Source organism: Hippoglossus stenolepis, chromosome 16 (genome assembly GCF_022539355.2).
Source record: "Hippoglossus stenolepis isolate QCI-W04-F060 chromosome 16, HSTE1.2, whole genome shotgun sequence".
Lineage (NCBI taxonomy): Eukaryota > Metazoa > Chordata > Actinopteri > Pleuronectiformes > Pleuronectidae > Hippoglossus > Hippoglossus stenolepis.
In genome coordinates, this window is record NC_061498.1 from 5,688,359 (window position 1) to 5,714,923 (window position 26,565).

Here is a 26,565-nt window from a genome sequence, read left to right on the forward strand (position 1 = left end):
ACAGTTTTTTGAATTCCACTGTACTTTCCTGACAAAATATTTTTGTTTATTCAGCAGCTTCGGTTACATGAAAATATTCAGATTATAAACTATAATGCATTTTTAAAGCCTGACCTGCTTAGCAATATATGTATTTGTTGAAATGAACTTAAATAAAAGGGAATATTAAAATGTATATTACATGTTTATAATAGTAATAATAATCCTGTAATATATCTGTACAATTCAGGGGCCATTCTGCAAAAGCAAAAATACTTTTGCTTTTAATATTATAGCTAGAGATTACAACAGTTTTTTTATATGATCATCTGCTGCTACTGTGTTGTTATTAGTTCTTTAATTAAAAAAAAAGTTTTAAAAGAGAAATAATGATGAGTCACTTGTTTTTTAATAAATACAGTACAGGACAACACGCAGGACGGACATTTTGCATCATGTTTACATTGTAAGTCGCAGAAAATAACAGCAAACAAAACAAGTCTCAATAAGGAACTTATTATTCCTCCACTGTTTTCATTTCACATTCACTGCTGCTGAGGACTTGAACGTTTTTTTTGGAGAAGAGAACAAACAAATCCACCTTCTGTCCTGACATCAAATTATATCAAATGTAATGTTACAAAATGTTTGATAATAAAGTGAGAAAAGTAAAACTGAGGTAATATGATAAAAAATAAGAAATGTCTTATTATAACTTCATGAAAGGCACTCTCATTAGCACCTTTTTAACCCCACAGGCTGAACCAGATATGCTGGAGCAGTATGGCCCAGCCTCAGTCATTAAAACAGGCCTCTGATAACCTCACAAACCAGACGATGAGCTCTGAGGCTGAGGGACGGCAGAAAAATGAGTAAAGCAAACAGCAAACAACTAATTCACTGCCAGAGTATATTCAGAAAAGTACACAGTGGGTCCCTTTTTGGTGTATTTCAGTCCCTGTCGTCCCCAAATCCTCATCCGGATGAACCAGCCACCTCAGAAAATGTTCATATCAAGTTTCGCCCTTTACTGTGTTTTTAACATTCGTGTGCTCCAGCCAAATGTGTCCTCTCCTGCAGGCTGTGCAGCTCCTCTTTGGTTCCCCCTCAGTCTTGAGGAATCTGACTCAGCTCCAGTGAACGTGTGAAGGATCCAGTCATGATCAGCCTGTAAAGCTACAGAGTTCTTTTCACATTCATCGGGCAGCTTGAGAAGTCGATGAGGATCAGACATGTAGAACGGTGGTGCTGGCGTCCAAGTTGATTGGATGAGGTGCGTCGCTCTGAATGTCAGCTCCTGGGTTGGTGTAGAGGGTCCGAGGTGGAGAGATGTCCACAGCAGGTGAGAGGATGTTGTACGGCAGCTCCATAGACTGGCGGATACTCTCTTCGTATGTGGGAGGAGGCTGTAGGACATGTGGAAACAACAAGATTTTTTTTTAAACAGCGTTTTTTGCAAAATGTTGGGTGTCTGCGTGGTGTTTCATGTTGTTGTCCGTGCAAAACTTTGCACATTCCCCAAGCTCAACAAAGAGCAACATGTGTTGCATGTGAAATGTGTAGTTTCCCTCACGTATGTGGACATTTTTAGCATCTTTCAGCTCATTGTTTTGGTTTTCAGAGCTGCAGTTTCTCATTATTGACTCTGTTCAGACCTGGTGTTAACATCCTACCTGGGCGATCAGATCACAAGTGGACAGCTCTGAATAGAGGGGTACGTTCAATCTCGAAACATTTTGCAGCATTTTGCTTCAGTTACGGGTTGAATGACATGTTTGCAGCGACATGTATATAAACTCTGATGTATTATAAAGCCTGTGCACACAATGGATTCTAAAATTGTCTAAAATCACATCAGTTGAAGTTGTTGGACACATTTGTCACGGTGATGGTTTGACGGTAAAGGACTTCCTGAGGTCTGACATCTTTCCACAAAAATAAGTGGGAGGTGTATTTACATTACCAATAAATCTGTCCCCTCGTCGGCCGCCTGGAACGTGTTTTCCTCCAATGCATTATCTTTCTGATCACTTCTGGCAGATTCACACTCCCTGACTGAGCCCTCTTATCTTTTAATTGCTTGGGGACCCTCAGGCGACAAGAGCCACCCTACAACCCTGCCCTCAGTCCGCTACGCACACCCCACAACCCCAATACCCCACACACACCAGGCCAAACGTTTTATTACTATCCTGCCTCAGGCCAGCAGGACGGACAGGGGGACATTTAGGGGCCATCTTTTAAACTCTTCTAAAAGGGGCTGAGGGAGACTTTCAGTGACTAGTGATGGGTTGTGAATGTGCTTTCTGTGTGTGTACGTGTAAGTGTGTGAGAGAGAGAGAGAGAGAGAGAGAGAGAGAGAGAGAGAGAGAGAGAGAGAGAGAGAGAGAGAGAGAGAGGTTTAATTAAGGAAAAGGATGGGAGGTCAAAGAAGGAAAAAGACAGGATCACAAAGCTGCATTTCCCGGCACTGTTTGCACTCAGGATGCAGACTTTAATTATGTTTGATGTGCCCTTTTCTCATTACCTTGTTTGCTGAAGCGATGTGCGACTGAAAAGCTCAGCGAAAGATCAACACGGGAAAACCTTGAAAAGCGGCCGACAGCGGCACAATTCAGCAGCGAGCATTAGATGAGATGATAGCGCGCCCTGTTTACTCCCCTCTGAATGCAGTCTAATCTCTGAACACGCTCCTGTTACATTATTGTGTGACAGCGCGGTCATAATAGATAGAAACCCACTTCGTACAGTCTCCTCTGATTGTGAAACCACAGACAATGGCCTTCTCTCCAACTAGAATAGCAGTTAAATATTTCCCCATTTCCCAAGCTTAACAACAGCACCTGAATTACCCTATTGTCAAAGTGTTTGTGAGTGTATCAATTGCTGTGACACAGCCCTAGTGCCTAATATATCCCACCTCAGTCACAATGGGTCCATTGAGGCCGAAGCGGTCTGCGATCATCATGTGGATCTGCCTCTGGCGGTCCTTTTTTCGAACACTCTCGTAGGAGGGGAGCCTCGGCAGGGGGGCGTCCAGCGTCGGCAGGCTGTAGCTGGAGGGCAGGCCGACGAAGAACAGCTGACCTGTCTGCTGAGACACACACGGGCCCAAAAAACAGAGGGAAGCTTATGAAGGACAAGAAACAGAAGCCGTTACACGCTGAGGATTTATGGACAATTGCTCAAATTTACCCAATCAGTGACAACCACTTTAAAGATAAAAGCCAGTAAGATGCAGTAAATTAACTCAAGAGGTTGGGACTGCCTAATATATCCAGTGATAGCTGTATTGTATGTGTATATAAAACCAAATTTCTTTTCCATTTCTTGTTCTTCGCTCCAAAACATCCGCAAACTAAGTATTGTTTTTAGAGTGGTGAGGAACAAGTGATTTCCAGTAGTGTAGCCTGAGACAGAACTTGCTACAGTCAACAATTTGGTTTCACAAGGGAAGTGAAACAGGGTACAGTGTACAATGTGCAAGACTTCAGTTTCGAGGGGTGACACCAATTACAACTCTACCAATGTCGTAATACTTTTGGAGAACTATCACGCAAAAGAGCACGAGGAGTTCACAAAGACGAGGGGGGGGTGAACAAAGACAGCCCCAAAGCAAGAGAGATAAGGGACAAATCTGTTGAGTTTGTTATTTCTGGATTTATATATATTTGTGTTCTTCTTCAGTTATTACTGTCAAACTAGATCTTAAAAGAAGTTCTATGGCATTTGTCCTTTTCAAAGGGTTTAACCAAAGTCCAGGTATTGGAATCAGGAGGGAAAAAACACTATTGTAACATTTCTATATTGTAATAACGGAGTGACAGTTTATCTTTGTATTGCAATGGAGAATGAAAGATGTAGCTTTAACAGATTTCACTCCTGGGCTCTCTCACCTGACTGTTGTTGTCATCCATGATCTGCTGCTCCAGGCAAGAAGATCCCACCAGAGTCTGTCTGCTGCTGTAGTACTGAGGAGGAGCGTCCTGTAACACCGGCAGTAACGACAGTCACATGAGTGTCTCAGGACCCTGGTTATACATTAACCTGTTCCAGATAAAACCATTCATCCATTTATATTCCAACTAAGTGATGTGCCGGCGTGTGACCCTGCTGCTCTTTCTGCAATTAGTCAGAAATCCACTAATTTGAGCCCAATTGACCAATTTTCATGCCTTGTTTAGTCACTGTAGACGCTGGCTGTTTTAGCCATACCATAAATTATCTAATCAATAAGACCACCGCCCTCCGATTAACGTGCCTCCTCCCAGTCCCACCCCCTCTGAAACAAGACCTGTCAGTGTCTCACTGTATGAGGTGCAGGAATCCTGGAAAAAGGCCGCCAGGAAAACTAAGTAATTGCCTTGGGTCTGAATGAGTCTCCTTTGTGGGGAGAACAATGCAATGTCCCACTGTGTCATCAGCGTCCCTAGGCAACAACCCGCACCGTGTGGTCTTTTCAGCGTCTCTCTATTCCCTTGTAACTGCGGCAGGTACCTCTTAACGAGCACACTCCAATACACATTATGGCCTTGTTTGTCATTTGGGGCCGGCATTACAACAAAGTCAATTTGTTGCCTGACTGAGATTTAAATCCGTCGTGAGGATAAGAGGCGTTAGGACAACGCTTGTTACTAATACAAAAGAGATTTATCCCTGATTTAGAGGCAGCAAACACGGGAGTTCGGCGAATCCACACGGGGAGCACTCAAATATCTGATTTATCATTTTCCCAGGCCAGTTCCAACAATGACATCACTCACATTTAGAGTGACGCACTCCAACGACCTTTGCCATAACCCTCAAATCATGTCAGAATAAGAGACGACACCAAAAAGGTGATGTCAAAGGTCACTTTCCCTCAGCGGTTTGTACTTTCAAGAAGCCCCAAAAAAGAGAGGGGGGGGAAGAAAAATAGAAGAGTTGTCCTTTTGTCTCCTGCCCATTGATTCAGCCAGTGTGAAAAAGCACAACCGTGTAAAATCAGTGTTGAAGTCGGGGGAGGACCCCAGTGGCAGCGTGCCTTTTTCAACACCGCAACTTAAAGGAGATCCATTGTCCCCTTTGCGTCCCCCAACACCCACAGTGGGGTCTGTCCACCATTCATGGTGCAAACTGAAGCAGGGAAAGGTATGTGCCTATGAAGTTGAGGACATGAAAACGAGAAGCACAATGAAAGTGTTTGTGTCTGTTTCCCTCGTGGAATAACTACCCTTCACTTCTCTCTTCTGACAGTCAAGACAAAAACACTCTATAGGCGACTGTGAGTGAATTAAATATCCCACCACAAAAGAAATTAAACTCTGAAACACTATGGGTGCAGACTCCTGTTTACAATCAGTCACATGTAGATTAATGTGCTGACCTGACAGTAAGTTAAGGCAGCGGCTCTTTCTTATCAGCGACACCGTGAATACAGCTGTAACTGGAGGTCGGCAGGGCCAGTAGGTACCAGTGACACACTGGTCAGCAGGGCCAGTCTGTACCAGTGACACACTCTGTTAGTTCCTTAACTGGGAGGACAGAGCTTCTCCATTAAAAACCACAAGCAAGCAGAGCTTCCTGTCAGTTGAATGTGTGTGTGTGTGTGTGTGTGTGTGTGTGAGGGGGTTGTGTCTCTGCAGCCTGAAGATAACACTGAAACTTCACCCGTGGGACTCTCGGCCGTGGAATACAAGAGAAAGAGGAAGCAGAGAGAATGGACGACCGGTGAGGAGGAGTGACATCTGTGGAGTGTTTACGTTTCCCCGTCACCTCAACCTGCACCTTTACAGCTTCGCAAAATGTACGACAACTTAACTTTGGCAGGTCGACACATTGTTGGAGATGTGCCTTCCTTAAACATTAGATTGGCAATGTTTAAAAAATGTCACACACGAACTAAACAAACATCAACGATCGGGTTGCTTTGCTTCACCTGCTATATGCCAATGTTAGGATTTGATTTGCAGTGATTTAATTTCACTGTTGTTGCACTACAGCATCAATATGCACGGTACAAGTGCTAATTCTGTCAAATTCCATTAGAGCCACTGTGGCAGTCGGAGATATTTCTGGAGAGCGGGCAAATTCAATGATCATATCAGGTTTATTTCAGTCCCCTTTCCCACAGCCATGCAAATTGAATCTGACACTTCTAAATGGCCCCTGCACAGGGTGCACATGGCCGGGTCCCTTCTCTGTCAGTGTGATCCAAACAAATAAACTGGATCGGGAGCAAAACTGAACATGTAGGTCATTCAAAAAAAAAAACGCAGCACAAAAGGCACTTGTGTTTTCCTCTCACCATATCTGCATGAGGCCGCTGATAGGAGCGGAGTTTGCAGCACTGTGGATCCTTGCGATAAATAATGGACAGCAGCACCGCAATAACCACAAAGAACACCAGAGAAGAGACTGTTTGAGAGCGGGAGAGAAGGAAATGTTAATCACACTCAGTCAGGCAGCGGTTCCTCTCGACATCAACAACCTGTGGTTCAGCTTGAAAAAAGAACAGAACAGCTTTTAACAATTGAAATCTTCAGTCAAGGGGTTGGCTCATTTCTTTAATGGACTGTCTGTCTTTACAATTTGAACACTTGGTGAAATGTCTCTCCTGTGCTCTACTTGTCAAGAACAATTACAATGTGGAAGTAAAAGACAAAGATAATTCTGTCATTAACTGTGGTTTAGAGGTTTGAGTGCCATGTGGCAATCAAATCCTTCTGTCACAACGTTTGGAGAATGAAGATCCTTCATCAGGCTGCAACTTTTATCACACTGCTGCAAACACGGTTATTCAGACACTGAGCTAATCAACCAACAAGCCAAAAGGTCGAAGTCACTCTCACATAGTTTTAAATCATTTACAAATTTCCCTTTAATGAGTGAGACACTTTATTGAGTTTACTTACAGGACGCAGCGACCACAGTGAGTTGTTCTGATGTCAGCTGCGAGGAGGGGATGGTTGGACTTGCAGTTGTGGACATTTCTTCTGTGTAACCTGTGATTGATCCCTTTAGAAATCCTCCTGAGCTCATCAGCCTCAACACAAAGGCTCTCATCTTCCTTTAAAAAAAAAACTTAACTACATCAGAGAGAAGGGCCGGAGCCCACAGCTCCGCAGCTCCTCATCATGGTTTTATCTCCTGTTCCACAGACGAGTCCTCACGCGCTCCTCGTGCAAGTCCGATCTCAAACTCAGTGCTCGCGGTAAACATGGCACAGAGTATATGTGCTCGTGCAGGCGCACTGACACTGACGCCCCCTCTCCAAACTGCGTGACGTCGCTGGAGATGTCTGTGCGGCATCAGCTATATGGTTTCGCCAGGAACAGCAGCCACTTCAGAACCAGCAGACTTTTTACTTCTATGACTAATTTACTTGGAGTTTAATTCTCCTTGAATAAAAACAGAAATCTGACATGGAAATCTGCTCCAAAAAACAACGCGTATGGCTTCATATCCGTGCGTAATTTCAACATAGTCGGCATTCCTTATTATATTACGCACAGTCCACGGCAGGCGGCTGCTGGTTCTTCCGCCGTGTGATTTAGCACATCGAGAGCAGGAGGTTAACACTCTGGATGCCTGAGCCGGAGACCCGTTACCCCGGAGACCGTGGGGATCCCGTCCTGAGATAATTTCTATACAAACAAAGAGCCAAAATGTAGCATTAGTATTCATGAAGGAGAACTATGGAAAACACGGCTTCCATGTAAGACTGCCACTGGGCACATAAATTATCTTATTAAAGCTCTTTGTGGTCAAGCTCAAATATTACAGATTTGGTCTATTGCGAGTCTAAAGATCTAAACTTTAAAATAATATGAGCAAAATAAAACTTTATTTCAACAGCACTGAGCGAAACAATCTTACAAAGTTATTTACAAAACACGTATGAACAAAGGACAAAACAAGACAAAACAAACATAAGAAGATATAACTTCTTACAACTGTTCATTAACTATTAACACTGTGACATGTTTTATTAATTGTATTTCCATCCGTTTTGACCATGACCTCCATGTGGATGCTGAACTATCAAATCTTAATTTAAGTGGCCATTAAGCTACAAGGCATCAAATCACCAAATTGAAATAGGTTATTGGACAATATAATATATGCACCCTGTCATTCTAATGCACATTTAACAGGCAGCAGCACAGAGCTCCTCAGTATGAACTATATACACTTTGGCCCATAAGACTAATCAGTACATTTTATAATGGACCGAAGGCAGCAGGGAGAAATCGGATCTGCTGTTGTAATTTCCCGAAGAGAAGGAAGTCAACCCCCAAACTTCAGTCTGTTGATACAGGGAACAGCTCAAAAAGGCCTCATGGTGAGACATATGTTGTAAGGTCCGGAGACACAAGAGGGACTCTAATGTCTAAAGATGAAGCCTGAATAAAAAAAAAGAAAGAGAAACTGTATTATAACCTACGTCGAGGAAGTTCTGTTTCATGTGTCAAAGAGTAGAATTTTTCCATCATACCAGAAGAGCAACCAACAACTATTTTCACTTGAATATTTTAATCGTACTGAAGTTGTTGCCTTAATTAACTTGTCGATTGACTGTTTCCGTATAGTGCACTGCTTTGTTTCTGGGGGACTGGGGGTCAGCAGGTCAATAGTGTCCTGACAACTCGGCCTCCTAGAGGGTTAATCCTGACCCATGGTGGGGAAGCAGCAGGTCACTGCACGGTTGACCTCTCCAGTTCACCTGGGTCTGCATTAGAGAAGAAACTCAACCCAATTCACTCAAAGGAATAGAATAGCTTTGATTCAGAAAGCTATTCTATCTATCTATCTGTCTGTCTCTCTCTCTCTCTCTCTCTCTCTCTCTCTGTCTCTCTATCTATCGTCTGTCTGTCTGTCTGTCTGTCTGTTCTCTCCTCTCTCTCTCTCTACTATCTATCTATCTCTCTCTCTCTACTATCTATCTATCTATCTATTCATCTATCTATCTATCTATCTATCTCTCTATCTCTCTCTCTCTCTCTCTCTCTCTCTCTCTGTCTGTCTGTCTGTCTGTCTGTCTGTCTCTATCTATCTATCTGTCTGTCTGTCTGTCTGTCTGTCTCTCTCTCTCTATTTCTCTCTCTCTCTCTCTCTCATCCATCCATCTATTAAAAACTTTCTCTCCAAACTTTGACCAACCTGCGGATGGCGAGCGCCGCCGCGTGCCCGCGCAGCTCAGTATGCGCCGTGGCCGCGCTCCCGGTCGCGCGGCGGTGGTAAAGATGGTGGCCAGCGCTCGGGTACAGAAACTGCTCCGACGGTACAGACTCGCGATCGCCGCCGCGTTAACCATCCTCCTGGTCCAGGGTCTGGTCGTATGGAGCCTGCGGAGCCTGGAGGAGGGCGAGGCCGAGGTGAGCGACTGTCTTCCCCCCCCCTGCCCGCAGCCCCCGGTTATTTGTCCGGGGCACGGCAGCGGCTGGGGTCGCCGTTAGCGCTTAGCTTAGCTCAGCTCATCCGTGTGTTGTGATACGGAGAGGCTAACCGAGGCTAGCTACGTTAGCAGGCTACTGGGGATGTGGGGGGGTGGGGGGTGCGCAGCGAGACATTTCACTACAGCCGGACCTGTCCTGTTCTCTCCTGTCTGTCTGTCTGTCCCTCTGTCTGTTCCTCCCTGTCTGTCCCCTCTCCGTCCTGTCTGTCTGTCACTGGCCGCGGCATCAAACACACGCGCTAATAACCGGGATTAGCGGCTGTGACAGCTCCGGTTCTCCGGTGTGTGGCTCGTTTAAGCGGCAGCAGCTTTGCTCTGTGTTTACATTTCATTTCGAGTCCCTGTGCTGCGAAGAAATGTGACGATGGAATCACACGGAGATGAAGAAGATGAAGAAGAAGAGCAGCTCTATGAAGTGATGCAACTTTGTGTGAGACTCACTGACGAGTCACTGTCCCAGCAGATCCAGGATCTGTTTCATATGGTTATTATTCAGTGTTGTTACTCATATACCCTCTGTTCTGCTCAGACCCTCACCCTCCTCACCCTCCTCACCCTCCTCACCCAGAGAGGGAGATGAAGGTTAAAGTTAAGTAGAGAGTTTCCTCCTCTGTGAGAAACTTATCTCTGTGTCTCTCTCGCACACCTGGAGGAGGAGGAGGAGGGGGGGGGCTACCTGGGGCTACCTGGGGCACTGTCTGTTTCCTCACACTAAGGTGTGTGTGTGTGTGTGTGTGTGTGTGTGTGTGTGTGTGTGTGTGTGTGTGTGTGTGTGTGTGTGTGTTAGTACTGATAAAGCCACAGGAATGCAAGTTGTAGCCTGAAGTGGGACGCGTGCTGCCTCACGGTCATGGTGTGATAAGTTGGTATATTCCTTTCAACATGAGCTACTTTCAGACATGCTCTGACCTCCAGATCTTCTCCTTGTTCCCGACATTCTCTGGAGTTCAAACCTCCAGTAACAACTCCAGATAATGTCAGAGTGAGCCCACGTGCACGTACAGCAGGATTATGTCCGGAGATTTTACCACGAGCGAGTAGACACATTGATTAATCTTCTAACACGTGACAGACGCAAAACCTAAGAGACCTTTTTCCTATTGTTTTGAATGTTCGACATGGACAATCTCCTCCTTTGTTCTCAATATGTGAAAGACAAAGTCCTGAGAAAGTTCCACGGGTCCTGGATAGTTTGCAGTTCTGTGTCTGATGGGCAGGCAGCAGGCAGCAGATGTAACCGAGGCTACGTTTGGGACAGTTTGACCCTTAAAGGAGGGAAATGAAGGGTCATGATTCTGTAGTCAGTCCCTTGGGTCGAGCGTTGAAATGATTTGCTGTGGACCATTTTGGTTAAAGCTATGAGCTTATAGTAAAGTCAAAGGTTAATTCCCAGGTTCCTGACAGTTTGCAGCTATATGTTAACATGAATTACACCAGCCCAGATGAAGAAATCATTTACTTTGTCCACACTTGAACATGGAATTGTAACTGTAAAACAGGAACTCCAACATGTCCTTCATCATTTTGCAGAAGTGCTGTTCATTTTAACCTCTACCACCTGTTTGCTTCACCAGCCTCAGGGCTCTCGGCTGCTTCATCAGGTGCAGGTTTAAACATGTCTCAGCAAAGATACAGAAAAATGTGTAAAGGGGTTTGTGGTTAACTGTAGCTGAGATAGGTCTGTAGAGACATTTTTAGAAATCAAGATTTGCTTTCTCAGACAAACGCATGTTGGTTTATAGGGAAAGAATAAGAACCAAAAAGAGAATCTGCACAAATTGTTCTCTTTCTTTCTTTTATGGTTAAAACGTGTCTCATTCGTTCTCCTGTGAGTTCAGGCTTGGGAATCGTGACACTGCTGCTTCATGTCAGCGTTTCATGGAGCCGGCAGAAATCTATGCAAATAGCAGTGCACAGGGTCTTTGGATATTTGACAGTTGTCATATATATTTAGAATGAATAATCAATAATTCACCTCTGAACAGAGCATGAGCGAGCGAGGCTGGTGTCCCTCTGTGTGCCGCTTTAGCTCACATCTGCTCTAATCGGTGTCTTGCTGTGAATGCCACACGCATTAAAATAAAGCCCCTGTATGGAAGAGGGAAAGGATTTTCAGGAGAGAGGATGACAACTCTGTCATCCTTGTATCACCCTCTGCTTTCCCACACTTTCCTGCAGAGACGGGTGCCTGCTGCTGCTGTTACTGCTGCTGCTGCTGCTTCTCACTTCAGCAGATGGCGACGCTGATACGGTTTCACTCAACTTTAATTGGAAAGTAAAGAGGCAGCGCAGCTTTCTTTTGAATCAATACATTTTTGACATGATGGTGTTAATTAAAAGCTGTGAAATCGGGTGATAAGGAAAGGCGTTGGCCCCCCCCCAGCCGCTGTGCGCTTGTCTTCTGTATGAGAACATTTACGAAAGCAGCAAGTTTTCTTTTTTTAATCAATGTTAGCTGACAAAAGTGAGACAGCATGTTCTTCACACATAGTTTACATATTACTTTTGTAGCTGTGAGCCACCACGGAAAGAAAAGGTCCTACTGATGGAAAGAAAAATGCATACAATTTTCAAAAATATTATGCTTTATGATTCAGTTGGTAATTGAGATCAAAAACAGAATTATTATTATTATTTTTAATAGACACTGCTGCAAACAGCGGTCTTATCCTTACTGTTGTTTTCTAGCTTTGTTGTTTAACTAACAAGCCATTTTACATGCACAGAAAAATGATAAAGGCAGAAATTTGAAAATCCATTTACATGCACTCATTGCACTGCAATAACGTGTGATTGTAAAAGCTGCTTTCTTCACGTCACTTTCAGGTGCTGTTGGACTTTAATTATTTTAGATTGAAGGCCAGTGCTGTCACTTTGACACGCTCTGATTAGAATATACTGCATGGCTTGAAAGGTGAGTTTATTAACACCACTCAAATGTGTTCCACAAAACGAATAACTTGGTTTGTAAACTCCCTGAAAGAAGCTCCCCAGACTAAACTGTATCTGGACTCTACCGTGCCCACTGTAATGGGGATTCAGGGTGTAGTTGGCAATCAGTGGCTGACTGTGCTGTACTAGTTGGCAGCAGGTTCATTGGCAGTGCATTATCTGGCTCCAGCCCCCTCCTCTGTTCCCACCGTCTCTGGGCTGTCGACGTTCCAGCGGCATGAGGCGAGCGAGCCGGCCGTCTGACAGAAGCAGAAAGCTCTCAGCCCACTCGCTTCTCTCCCTGCTTCCTCCTCTCGGAAGGGCTTTTTGGTGTGATCCAGTATTCTGCGGTGCCAAAGCATAACGTGGTTTGGCTAGAAGATTTTTAAAAAACAGTCTACGTACTGTTATTTAATTTTTTTTGCCTTCCGTTTTTGGAGGTGTGATTTGTGCTCCAGTGAGACTGATTCTCTCCGTGTTCTCGCTTTGAAGCCAAACTGTGTACTCGGGACACAGAAATACAACAGAGGAAGTAATGGAGAAGTAACATTAGGTTTATTTAATTAGTCCTGCTTTTTATTCATGTTCAAACTTTTTTTTCCTGTTGGGGAAACACACAGCTCAACTCTTATCTTGGATTTGCCTGATATATTTATATTTTTCACTGATCCACAACCATGACAAACACTCCCTCGACTTAGGATCTTACAGCCAAAACAAAATTTTAGATTGCTCAGAGTTTAATGTGTCTATTGCCTGAAATAAATACAAGGATTCTCTATGTAACCTCCTTAACGTCTGACACTCATGCCGTTTCCCTGTGTGTGTGAAGGGTTTGTGAACACACGCACCTGTGTTTACACCTTCTTTGCAGTTTTTGCCAGGGGTTACAGACATGGGTTTGTTGAGGTTTCTGCAGTGATTTGTGTGTGTGTGTGTGTGTGTGTGTGTGTGTGTGTGTGTGTGTGTGTGTGTGTGTGTGTGAGAGCTCTGCTTTTTGCAGATTAGCTTCACAAAAAGGAGGAGGCTGAGCTAAAAATAACCCAGATCAGAGAAATTGGGATAAAAAACAAAACCAAGTAAACACATCCTTCCCTCAGGGGCTCTGTCTGCTGTGGTGTCATTGCAGGTCTTTGTTTACCTTATGTCATTCTTGGATTGGGAATCAACGCCTCTTCTCAGTGGTGTTTGTCCAGGATGTTCTTATGGGATGGAAACAGAATCATATTTTTATTCAATGCCTCTCTCTCCCCCTCTTTTCCTCTCTCCCTCGCTCTCTGTCCTGCTTTCTTCTCTTCCCCTCTCTTTCTCCTCAGAAGAAATCACGACGGTCTAAGTTGCCAGACCACAACAGCCAGGACCCCAAGAGAGACCCCGCACTTTGGGAGAAACAAAACTCTCTGTCAGTGAGGAACAAGGGCAGATGGAGCGCCAGGCTGGAGAGGACAGGGGGCACAGCAGCCAGCGCGCTGAGGAGAGGAACCAGCCGGCGAGGAGGGAAGCCCAGCATCAAGCAGAAGTCTCCTCAGGAGCGGGTGATGACGGGCGCTGGAATGGATGGTGTCATCCCCCCTGACCTGTCAAGCAGCCGCAACTTTAGCGAGACCCGAGGAGGCGCGGATGGGGCAGTTAAGCTACCTGCTGCTGCTGCCGCCGCCATTCCAGGGGAGCCGGGCAGTGTGGACGGGGCACACCAAGCCCCCAGCAGTGACTTTGTGCCCAAGTGCGACATCATAGGCAAGGACGCCCTCTCCGCCCTCCATCGCGCTGGGTCCCAGCAGTGCCGACAAGAGATCGCCAACCTCGTGTGCCAGCATCAGGCTGGTCTGCTCATGCCAAACGCCCTTCCTCAGTTCTGCCCCCAGCTCGGTGAGAAGCTTTTAAAGTGAACTCAGATGGTTTGATGATGATGATGATGATGATGATGAAGTAGTTTACACACTGAACTTTCTGATCATTTATTGGTTTCATTTTCATTTACTGATTTATTTTCAAATGAATGAAATGATACATCAACAAAATCCTAACTCAGAGATCATAAATGTACATTTATGAGTCAGAAGGATTTTATTAAAATACTAATAACAGACATTAGACTTATTAATCTACACTAAGTGAGTTAGAATCATAAGCAGCCAATTGCATTGCACATGTCTCATTTTCTATCCAGCGAACTTGTGTGTACATTTACTACACGATTATAGAATAGTTTAAGGGATGTAGTTGAGCAGACCGCTGAGCCCACGCCTCTGGCTGAGTTGTGCATTCCAGTGAACACACTTGGCAGCATGTGTGCGTGGGAAGCTTGTTTGAGGGAATCTAAAAAAATGAAGTAACAAAGACAATATTTTAATGCCTTTTTTAAAAAAGTCCACTTCTGATTTAAACCCATTATACAGCCGACTGTGAACCATTGAACAACAACTCTTGAATCCTCAATTCCTGCATCCTCTTTGTTCAGGTATAATAAATCCGGTTCAGGCCGTTGGCGAGCTGGACAACAGCCTGTCCAAAGTGGAGAACCCCATCAGGGTGGCTTTTGTTCTGATGGTCCACGGCCGAGCCATACGGCAGCTCAAGCGTCTCATCAAAGCCATTTACCACCGTGACCACTACTACTACATCCATGTAGACAAGGTAATCCCAGTTCATTCACTACTGTACGTTCTCTGCGATGTGCTTGTGCAACATCCTGGTGATTGGGACCTACGGTATTGTTTATCCATGCTAAAGCTGAACATCCCTGCTTGGTGCCTGCTGCACTGAGCTCACCACCAAGCTTGAACCGGTTAGGTCTTCCTGCATTATGAAGGTTATATTTATCCCACGGGTCTCACAGTATGGTAAAGGGGATTAGCCTGGATAGAGCGAAGAGTGGTTATTCTTAGGGGCTGGATTTAGTGGAGGAAAGGTCTGCTGTCATGTGCAGTTGGAAGGCGAAAGACAAATGTGTGGCTGCTGATGGCGAGGCCGGGACCTCAGGTGTGTGGAGCGCGGACAGCAGAGGTGCAGGCGCCTGCTGTCAGTGCACCTGTGCAGCCGGAAAGGTTACAGAGTCCAACCTGTTCTGCTGCCAAGGGGCGGTGGAGCGGCTCACCGGAGGCAGTGATGAATAAGGAGTCAGTAGGACAGACACACCACAGACACAATCACAGACAAGGTGCCAGCCAGACCTCATCCATCTCTGAGGCAAAAGCCTGTTTGAGAGATGAGGCTCTAAAACAGGTCGTGTACTGGAATCACTCGTCTGCACTTCACTATCATACGTCTTTCCTTTTTTCCTGCTGTATGCCAGTGAGGAGTGTGAGTTCAGGATCATTGTCACTCTGTTGCTCTCCTTTCTGAACACAATCAGGTCACCCACATAGTCTTGGCAAATCCTTTCTCTTTATTTAATACAGTTCAGAGTAGGTTACATGTTGGTTAATCGGCTGGTAAATAATCAACCAACCGATTAAGTTGAAATGAGGAATTTTGAACCCACAGATTTTGGTTTCCTGCAGTCCTCACACACATGGTCACACATGCTCACTGTATCTTTCACCACTTTTAATGCATCTGCTTAAAGCTTGAATACCTGTCAGCTCTTTGACTTTCTCCATCTCAGCCTCTATTCCCTGCTGATGTCGAATCCCTCCTCTGCAGTTCCCTCCAGACTGTCCTCTAAGCTTAGTTCATTTGTTTCTGTCTCGCTGTCACCTACAGCCACTTAAAGAAAGAAGCAGTCAACCTACCACGAGGCAAAAATGGCTTATTCTGATTGTTTTATGCGCAGTAGAAAGCACCATGTGACTTGTGTTCCTCTCGGATCGGATTCTCTTTCAGCGTAAGCCAGCTTTGTGTGGTTGTCCTGGCACAGTGGCAGCTGCAGAACTGTAACACAGCTAAAACTGGATTACACCGGTGATGCAGAAACGCAACTCGTGTAACCGTTCGACCTTTTGCTTTTAAATCCTCCAGCGGTCCGGCTACTTGCACCGCGAGGTCCTGCAGATCGCCCAGCAGTTCCCAAATGTGCGAGCCACGCCCTGGAGGATGATCACCATCTGGGGGGGTGCCAGCCTCCTGAAGGCTTACCTACGCAGCATGCAGGACCTGCTCTCCATGATGGACTGGAAATGGGATTTTTTCGTCAATCTCAGCGCCACAGACTTCCCCACCAGGTTGGTCGGCCATATGCAGTAACAGTGGAGATTTGGATAACCTCAATAAAACAAAGACAAAACAAAAACATACCAGTTATGTCTGAGAATCTTCGCACTGCCTTTAAACTTTGTGGTGCTTTTTGTTATTTTTCCTCAAAGTTGTTGATTTTGTCAACCAGCACCACACTTGTTCAAGCCCTTTATTTCCAAAGAGTCCTCTAGACCTAACCTGTATTCCTTTTTATTACTCACCTTCACACCCCCCTGCAGGACCAATGATGAACTGGTGGCTTTCCTGTCGCAGCACAGAGACAAGAACTTCCTCAAGTCACACGGGAGAGAGAATGCACGGTGAGGATGCTATAGCTTCAACACAAATCCATAAAAACACATCTCATAATATATAAACAAGAAGGCGGCAAATTAAATAAAACATTTAGCCTTTCATGGATGTCTGTGCAAACTCATGTGATCATTTATTATTTATATATCACTATTCTGTTTCCCAGGTTCATTAAAAAGCAGGGCCTCGACCGCCTCTTCCACGAGTGTGACAACCACATGTGGCGCCTCGGGGAGCGCGGCATACCAGAAGGCCTGGAGGTCTCAGGTGGCTCTGATTGGTTTGCGCTCACCCGCCGCTTTGTGGAGTATGTCATCAACTCCCAGGATGACCTGGTTACAGGGCTGAAGCAGTTCTATTCCTACGCCCTGCTCCCCGCTGAGGTAAGTGGGCCTCAGGTGGTCTGTTTATATCCTGTATTTAGCAGAGATAATGTAATATTTAAAGCTTTTGGGGCGTAGTGTGCAGCAGAGATGCCAGACGAGAGGAGGGTTTATTAGCATTTATCTGACTGCGTGGTTCAATTTCTCAGTGGTTTGTTCGCTGTCGCTCGATGCTATACATGCACGACATTTTGCAATCTGAAGAAGGTGCGTTAGAAACCGTTTAGGCACAGTATCTTCACCCTCTTTGTTGTGTTGCACAGCAGAAATATTGTATTGACCCCAGCACTTTCTCCCCAGTCTTTCTTCCACACGGTGCTGGGGAACAGTCACATGTGTGACAGCCTGGTGGACAACAACCTGCGGGTCACCAACTGGAATCGTAAGCTTGGCTGTAAATGTCAGTACAAGCACATTGTCGACTGGTGTGGCTGCTCGCCCAATGATTTCAAACCGCAAGACCTCATCCGGATACAGGTAAGGGAGCCAGAGTGTAGCACAGAACCCCAACTCCAACCTGTTTTGTCTCCTGTCTTCAAGTTCCACTTTCTTACAGGTTTATTTTACAACCAGTTTGGTTCATTTTCGCCCTTTCTCGCTTTCTCTTCGACAGCAACTGACCCGTCCCACATTCTTTGCCCGTAAATTTGAGTCGTCGGTGAACCAAGAGGCCATAGACATCCTGGACACTCACCTCTACGGCCAGTACGCTCCGGGCACCATCGCCATCAAGGCGTACTGGGAGAGCGTGTTCGAGCAGTCGGACAGCGTCGGCTCTCTCAGGGACGTGGCTCTCACTGCTTACACTTCTTTCTTTCGCCTGGGTCTGAAGAATCTGGCCACGGCTCAGAGCAATGTGGAGTCCTGCAGGTAGGAAGTTTGTCTTTGTACTGTGGCTGATACAGTATATTCCTCTATTAAATTAAATACACATTACTTTCATTTGTTATTAATGGATTATGTATTCCCTCACATTAGGTTTGAACCAGTAGGCTACCCTCTATCGGTACACTTGTACTTCTATGACGACCATTTCCAAGGGTACGTGGTGCGTCAGGAAACTCAGGCTGTGGGGTCAAAGGTCAGGGAGACGCTGGAGATGTGGGCAGTGCCGCAGGCCTCGTTCGTTCTCGAGAAGAACCTGAAAGAGTTTGAAAGGCTGAAGAATCTGGAAGTAAGTGCCCTCTGGGGGAGAAGCTCTTCCCTTGTGCGTGACTTATGATAGATCCTTATTCTTAAAATAACATGTATATCCTTCAGCCTTAAAGATGAAGGCCCCCTTAAGAAAACCGCTGCGTAGAAAGATTCTCTCCCTGATATGTAAAGACTGTGGTGATAGGATCAGGGCTTGATCTGACCACAGCTGAACTTTGAAGATTAATTAGGTTTAAAGATTAATATTGGGAGGATGGTGAGTGCAGAAAGTTCTAACACATTCATTTACCTTGTCCTCTAGTGCTCAAAATGTAGGAGACATTGTTTCGCTTTACTGGGCCACATTACACACTGTTATTTCAGGACGGTACTGACTGAATCTTTTTGTTTCTCCCCGACAGATCGGCACAGAGTGGGATCCCAAAGAGAGAATCTTCCGTAACTTCGGTGGGGTGATCGGACCTCTGGATGAACCGCTGGCAGTCCAGAATTGGGCCCGTGGTCCCAACCTCACAGCCACTATCGTGTGGCTCGACCCGGCTCTGGTGGTGGCGTCGTCGTACGACATCACAGTGGATGTGGATGCAGAGTACACCCAGTACAAACCGCCGCTGCAGCGCCCCCTGCGGCCCGGGACCTGGACAGTGCGGGTGTTAAAGCAATGGGAGCGCGTGGCAGAAGTTCGTTTCCTTGTCATGCCGCTAACCTTCAAAGATAAGGAGCCACTACGCAAAGGTGAGTTTGAGGATAACACTCATAATAGTCCATCCTTTTCTTATTTTCTTTAAATCAAATCCAACAATGTGTCTGTCAGTACATTCTACCAAGTCTAATAAAGACACCAGGCATTAATGAACATATTTCCATATTCTTGTTCATAAATTATTCAGGCTATCACTACAGTATTCATTAATATGAGATATATGTGATAAGTGATGTGATGGATTTCCCCTCTTTCATTTTCTCTTTGTCTGCGAACATGAATGTCCCGTCCAGAAGAGGACAGCTGGCTCCATGCAGGTCCTCCGGGGAACATGTACCTGGAGCAGAGTTTCCAGCAGCTGAGCTCCATGCTGAAGCTGCCTCCCCAGGAGCCTGCCATGCGGGAGGCCCAGCGTAAAGCCCAGCTCGTGGGTCTGCCCCTTGAAGAGTGGGTGGACAGTGGTGTGAGGACCTTCTGGGTTATGGGCAACCTGTGCACCACACAGACTTCCTCCTGCCCAGCACTGGGACCTTGCTCCAAAACCTCCTGGAGCTCTCTGTCCCCGGACCCCAAGTCGGAACTGGGCCCTGTCAAAAGTGACGGGCGTATCAGGTAGCCCCAAGAGAGGAGAGAATGTAGACTGTAACACATACACAGGAAGAAAGAGGGAGAGCTGGACCTACACTAGGGAGATCCAGGAGAACCTGTGTGAACCGGATTTTGCCCCCAAGGTCGGCTCAGAGCTCCGGGGCACATAAACAACCACAAGAAAACTTTCTGCACTGAGGAGTCGGGACTTTCTTTGGTGATGCAGACGAGAAAGCGGAGGATTCGACTGCTGGATATTTGCACATAGAAGATCGCAAGCGAAGACTTGTGTCATTGTTTGCTGAACGGTTACATGGATGCCAGATGTGTTGTTGCACACAGGTTTCAGTTTTCCTCTGCGTTGAAAGAACCAGAAAGCGGTTGTTAAAACTCGAGTCGGGGCTCCTCGCTGCGCCTCGATCTTCATTTCAAGGGAGAGCAGAAACCTCTGAATCATGATATTGTGCTTATTTTGAAGCATTACCGTGTAAGCATGTGGAGCAGACAGATGAAGTGCACTTTACTGTAAGACTATGGCGTCACACAGAGGTCACTCGGTTACAGTGCGAGGAGCAGACGTTTATAAAGTCAGGGTCACGTCACCTGTTCGAATCACACATGACGTCCTGTTGCACAGACACATCTTTAAATACATGACTGTCACTGGGGTTAGGAAAAGTAAGGAAACAGACAGAGAGCGGGTTCCTTAGGTCTCATTGCATTCAAAAATCACCCTCAGATAAAGTTGATAAAACAATCGCTGAAAAGATGCTCGGTTTCACGTCCGTGTGGCGGATACGGATGTGTGGTGTGGTCCAAGTCTTCAAAACAACAGAGTGAGTGGAGCTCGAGTTGAGATCGTTTAGTTTAATGATGTGACAATGCTCAAGTCATTTAGAGCTGCAACGAGCTTGTCAATTAATCGATTTGTCTATTGATTGATCAGTTGATCTTTGTACAAGAAAAAACTGAATATTTACCAGTTCAATGTGAGAATCTTGCATCACTAGATTTGATATCTGCTTGGACAAAATAAGACGTCGTCTCAGACTTTAACCGATGATTAATCAGTAAATTGTGAAAATAACTGCATATTAACCATTCATTTTAAATATTCCCTATGTTGCAGCTTAAATACAATTTGGTTTTACCAAATCAAAGTCAGTTTAGCAAAGGGAAGAGAGATGAAACTGAAAAGCAAAAGGAAACGTTTGACATTTTGGGAAATACCTTTTCTTTCTGAGAGTTAAATCCAATGAGAATATTTATAACCAACCTCATGTTTACACACTACATACACAGCTACTGCCTGCTTTGTGTTTCCCAACATGTCACAACTTTCCTTTTTAAATGCAAGAGTTTCAAACCACAAACCTGGTTGGACGTGTACGTTATTCCTCCGTTATATCAGTTTAAAAATGCAGTATTGTCACTCGTGTGCTCTGTTTACCTCACTGGTTGTTTATTCCCATTTCATTTCTAAAGGTGCATTTCATTTCAACTGTTTAAGTCCTCCAATCAAACGATGGTAAACGGTACACTGTATGTTTTTAAAAGTTTTTATTTTAGTGTGATCATGAGAATCTAAGCTGCCTTTTACTTAGCTGAGAAGACAAATGGCTTATACGGGAGAGTAGTTTCCAGAGATGTGCAATTAACGCCTTTCGAGAGGATAGTGAAGCCCCCTGTCTGTGTCTTAGTTTTGCATTAGTGGTAGTTGGCCACCATATGAGTTTTCAAGTGACCTTGTTTACCTTGCACAGGACAGCTGCTTCGGTGAGACCCCAGGTCTATTGAGACGAGCGAGCAGAGTCATCAGCGTAGCAGATTTTATTTTTCTACACATTATGAGAGAAAAGTGTCTGTTAAACCATTAAAAACTGCTGACTACTTATGTTGTATTTGACGGTCCACGTGTTCAGTGACATCTGATGCAGACCTGTTTTATTTTTATTCATTTTTCTGTTTGGAGGAGGAGGAGGAGGGTGGGATGTTGAGGTTTCCATCCGTGCTGCTGTGATGAATGAGTGGGGAACTTTGTCGCTGTACGCCTCTGGACAAGCTCATAAGTTAGACGTCCTGACTGATGACTCAATAAAAAAAACATTTATATGAAGGTTTTGGTCGTGTGATTTTAATGTCTCCTGTTTACGTGTTTGTCTTCTGTTTGATTTCCACTTAAAAGCAGGAGGTTGGACATGTTTATGTTGCTTCCCTTGTTTAAAATGCTCAACATGTTTTTCCTTCATAAATACTGTAAGCTGCAACTCAGCGGTGGTCTCCAACCGGAAGTCTTTCATATAAATATTTAGTCAGATTTGTGCTTATCCAGAGGACTGGATGTCACTTTTGTTGAGGACATAAACAGCCGATTAGTGACGGGCTGGGAAAAAAAAAACCCAACAACTGTATAAAAACAGGAGAAGAGGGATGTTTTAACCTTCACCTCTCTAGAAAGTCTAGACGTCTGACAGGTAGAATCATCGAGATGGATGACACCAGTGTGGCACCGCGGCAGGAGGAGGTGGGGATGGCTTCCTCCGACAGCGCGTATGGATCATCTGCGGTGGACACGGACACAGAGGACGGACACACACCCACAACCTTCCCTTACAATGAAGACCTCACGCATAAGGTGATTCTTCTTTTGCACTACTTTGGATGAGAATTATCTTTCTATCCAGACGCTGGATCTGTAACCGGGAAAATGTATTTAGTAAAGTTTATGATGATGGATTTAATAATTCACTCTATGAACGACCAAATAAGATCTTCTTTCTACAGACTCAGTGTTCTTATCCCTTCAAGAACTTCAAGACCCTAAAAAAAACTCAACGGTCCAGTATTATTTAAATAAGCGTCGCACTGTGTGTGAGCCCAGAACAGGCTCCTGCTTCCTCAGCAATTTAACTCGTGGTTACATTTGTTGTTTCTGCCAAGTTACATTCTGCCAGAAACTCCACAGCAAACTGGGCAGAGACGGCTCCAGCCTCTCGAAGGCTAAAATGGGCCAAATTGTCCTCAGTTATTTAAATATCCAATAAACTTTCAAGCGCTTGTATGACAAACTATAGAAATATGTGTATATTCTTGTCAGAGCTGATCTTTATTGTGTAGGCATTAAACGGAGGTGTTTTTTCAAAATTCTGCTATAATACCTTTAATGTAAGTAATATTTTCAATATGAGGGCTTAATGTAAAGGCATTGGAATTTAAAAATATGGACTCACTGGACAAGATGACACCTTATTTTAGTTTTTGGTGTCTCTTAGGACGAAAGAAAGGAAACAACACTGGCTTCTTCAATGATAAGATGTTTGAAACACAGAGGAATCTATGCATTAGTGTGTGTGTGGACTCGAGACTGTAAATAAAGATGAACCACACATCTCCACTTCCTTTCTCTGTCAAGAAATGAAGCCAAAATATCTGTTATACTAGCGCGGCCATCTTGGACAGATGACGTCATTTGGAGCCACAGTCCGTGTAGCAGTGGTCGGGGGATGGTCTCAGCTGTCAATCATGACATGTCACTCTTGAACACGCATCAGTGTGATAAGAAATAACTAAGATGACAAATCACCTTTGAAAAAATATTTATTTGACGTGCGATTTTGACTTTTTGACGATGGAGATACTTCGGCTTCGCTTCTGAGGAGCTGTAATGTCGTCCATCTTTATTTACAGTGAACAGTGAGGACATGGCAAATACAAACATCTGGAGAAATGTTGTTTTCATTCAATAATATCTAACGAAAGCAAGATGGTTCGGGGTTTCAACCTTGACGACCGGCCAATCCGCCTTCTCCCCACGGTCCAACGTCATGCAGGCGAAGTAAAGTTGAGGATCCAGTGTGAATGACTGTTAATCTCTAAATGTCAGTTCATCAGTAACCTGGCCATGTACCCTTTCCCCTCAAACGATAAGAAGTGGAGATAATAAAGGGATTTACTGAACACGTGTATGAGAGTGTTGGGTTTCCTCTCTGCAGTTTCTTGGTGACTATCTCATTATGACGGATCTCTGGGACTTGTGATTAACCCAAACAACACAGAGGAATCTCATGTTGCCATGGAGACACACGCAGCATCACTGTCCCTGCAGTCGGGCCATCAGCCACAGTAACCCCCCCCTCCCACACACACACACACATACACACATACACACTGTCACAGGTCTCTGTGTGCTTCCTGGAGATAAACTCCCCCCCTCGCTGCTGCACTCTGCTCCAACAGCTTAAGTCCTGAGAGCACTTTGACATGCCAACATCTAAATTTGATGAAGGAGGCATAAAATAGTAATATGTTGATTACGCAGCTTAACACTGAACAAGTTCCCCCTTCGCTCAGTGAGTCATCCACAGAGACGCTCGCCTCTGGTCTGCATTATTTGTATCTGAGGATCTTTTTTTTGTTGCTTTGACTCACACGAACGTCTGTAGCCGAGAACACAAAATAAAACAAAAGCATCCCATGCAAACATTATTTATATCCTGCACTCTTTGTTTAAAAAGGCCACTGTCTAAATTTACTTGATTTCTGAAGCTTTTTTCTGTATTTTTTCGCAGAAAGAAATTGATTTAGATTTTCACCTAGAGCTTCTGCCAACATCCACTTTAAAGTGTCTGATTTCCGTCTCGTTCAATAACTTAAACTGTCATAAACTTGTGTTTTTAACGGAGGAGCAAAGTCCAAAGTGCAGAACTCGTGGATGTCAGTGATTAAAAGTGACGGTATTGTGGGTTTCAGGGCGTTGTGTGCTGTAGAGCTTGCACCGTATGTGGGCACTTTGAAACTGCAGATAAGAGGCAAACAGCGGGGCTGGCCTGCTGGAGGAGGAGGAGGAGGAGGAGGAGGAGGAGGAGGAGGAGGAGGAGGGTGGGTGATAAATTTCAATAAAAGAGGCAAGCATCTGCTGCCAGGAAGCTCCAGGCTGGACCACCAGCTCCCAATGAGACAATAACCATGGCGACAAGGCCGATTGAATCCTACATCCAGCACTGTGGTGTCAAAACGGCAGATCCCCACTGGGGTGACGCATCGTGACCTGATGGTTCTCACAGGGGACGCCACTGTTTTTATAGGTGTGCAAGTGGGGTTTGATTTATATTAGCAATAAAATGACGTGAAATATGTTTCAGAATAAATACAAGTTCTGCATTTAAGAAGAAACATGCAGGTATTACCAGCTGATGCATGACTATTATATAAAAAAGGTAGAGATGGACCAAACCTGGTTTAGTGACTCCAAGGTAAAGTCTCACTAGATTAATCTTTTGAGAAGAGAAAAATAAGAAGAAGAAAATCTGTCACAGAAATGTGTATATATTTTTGTCTAATGCGTTTTGTGGAATCTTAGTTTTACCTCCATTTGTCTCAAAGTTATTTAAATGAAACCTGAGAAGTTCACGGAAGAAATGTCTCAAGTGAAAGTGATGATATTTAAAATGTGTCAAAATGTCAAAAAGATTAAGAACCTTGAATTAATAAATGGATTTTTATAAAATTATGACTTTTTGTATAGAAATGTTGAATAAAAAGTCAGTATTAGTAGTTAGTAGTCTTTATATAATCTATATGGCTGTCAAATGAATGCAGGTCACCTTTCTGTGACTCTGTGACTCTGTGACTCTCTGCAGACGATCCTGGTGGGAGACAACGGAGTGGGCAAGACCTCACTGCTGGTTCAGTACGACCAGGGCAACTTCCTCCCAGGCTCCTTCACTGCTACCGTTGGCATCGGCTTCACAGTGAGTCCCGACTCTCCTGTCCTCCACACAGCCTCCACACATCCTCCCCGCACATTGTCTTTCCTCCCTTCATTCCCTCCACCACTTCCCCGGGTTGCTGACCTCACCCGATTTATGAGAAGGACACGTCACTGAAGTCGTGACATGTAACAGCAGGGCAGATCCTCTCTGGCTGTGGAGGGGTTTTGACTCCCTCAGTGAGTCAATGAAGTGCAGCATGAATCAGTTTTGTTCTCCAGTGTGGGTTGGTGCATCTTTTCACTGCATTCATTACAATCCTTAACACTCAGTTTGTGCTTGTTTGTGTGTGTCTGTGTGTTTGTGTGTGTGTGGAGGAGTGCTTGATAGAGAGTACATTATTATATTTAATGATCCCAGTGCTATGATTAAATTACTGTGAAGAGAGCAGTACTAATGAATGTCATGGCGACAGGCTGTTTGCTGCTGGATGTTTGAGACAAAGCTGTTTTAAACAAGGCAGATTTTTCTGCTCTGTGACATGTGCAGGGCGGGGGTTCACCCTCTGTGGAGGCAAAAGGAGACAAACAGCAAAGATGCGCGACTCATTTGCTGCATTATTTTGGTTTCTGCTGTGTCGGTTGACAACTCCGGCTTTGTGTCATCTCCAATCTGAGCGGCACGGAGGAGCCGGAAATCTGGGGAGAAAGTATATAAAATCGGCTCTGCCATTTTGAATTAGCTCGGGTTCGTTTGGCAGAGCGTGATTCAAGGTTCAGAACCCCTGCAGGAGAACGCTGGATCCAAAGTGGAGGGGGTACGACAGCACCTGAAAATCCACTTCGGGAATGTCTGCACCTGCCTTCGTCTTTGACAAAGCTCGGCACGGATGATTAATGTTAAGAACCGCAAATGCACACAAAGGTGAAATTGTACCCTGAGTTGGAATACATTTTTCACCTCCGCCATGAGTAATGAAGCAGCAAGTACAGGGGGGGGGGGGATATATGCAGAGTCTGCCTGGTGTGTGTTAGTGACTGATGCTTCACTTGATATTATCTGATGTGTTAAATTGACTCACCTTGTGCATCTCCCGTCTCTTCAACTTCCACGTGACCCGAAATCCAACCAGTCAAGCGTTCAGCACAAATAAATGTTTTATCGCTGCGTTCGTGTCAGCAGGGGCGGGAGGGG

At 44.9% G+C, this 26,565-nt stretch overlaps 3 protein-coding genes across 5 annotated transcripts; 2 read left to right on the forward strand and 1 right to left on the reverse strand.

Moving 5' to 3' along the window:
- Window positions 1–366: 366 nt before the first annotated feature.
- Window positions 367–7,580, reverse strand: si:ch73-364h19.1. Its single transcript, XM_035180564.2, has 5 exons — window positions 6,873–7,580; window positions 6,266–6,375; window positions 3,876–3,965; window positions 2,900–3,070; window positions 367–1,385 (listed from the first exon to the last, which is right to left on the reverse strand). Exons 1-5 carry the CDS (start codon window positions 7,021–7,023, stop codon window positions 1,206–1,208), a joined length of 702 nt encoding a protein of 233 aa, XP_035036455.1. The 5' UTR covers window positions 7,024–7,580; the 3' UTR covers window positions 367–1,205.
- Window positions 7,581–9,150: 1,570 nt separating this feature from the next.
- On the forward strand, window positions 9,151–21,779 carry xylt2 (xylosyltransferase II). 3 transcript variants are annotated; one of them, XM_035180560.2, is made up of 11 exons: window positions 9,151–9,335; window positions 13,663–14,215; window positions 14,808–14,983; window positions 16,307–16,509; window positions 16,762–16,842; window positions 17,001–17,217; window positions 17,518–17,694; window positions 17,831–18,087; window positions 18,196–18,391; window positions 18,774–19,107; window positions 19,369–21,779. In XM_035180560.2, exons 1-11 carry the CDS (start codon window positions 9,162–9,164, stop codon window positions 19,689–19,691), a joined length of 2,691 nt encoding a protein of 896 aa, XP_035036451.1. In that variant the 5' UTR covers window positions 9,151–9,161; the 3' UTR covers window positions 19,692–21,779. The 3 variants fall into 3 exon arrangements, with proteins under 3 accessions (XP_035036451.1, XP_035036453.1, XP_035036452.1); XM_035180562.2 differs by having other exon boundaries at window positions 19,372–21,779; XM_035180561.2 differs by having other exon boundaries at window positions 13,666–14,215.
- Window positions 21,780–21,941: 162 nt separating this feature from the next.
- Window positions 21,942–26,245, forward strand: LOC118123335 (ras-related protein Rab-26). Its single transcript, XM_035180683.2, has 3 exons — window positions 21,942–22,298; window positions 25,303–25,413; window positions 26,132–26,245. Exons 1-3 carry the CDS (start codon window positions 22,152–22,154, stop codon window positions 26,243–26,245), a joined length of 372 nt encoding a protein of 123 aa, XP_035036574.2. The 5' UTR covers window positions 21,942–22,151.
- The last annotated feature ends 320 nt before the right edge of the window (window positions 26,246–26,565 follow it).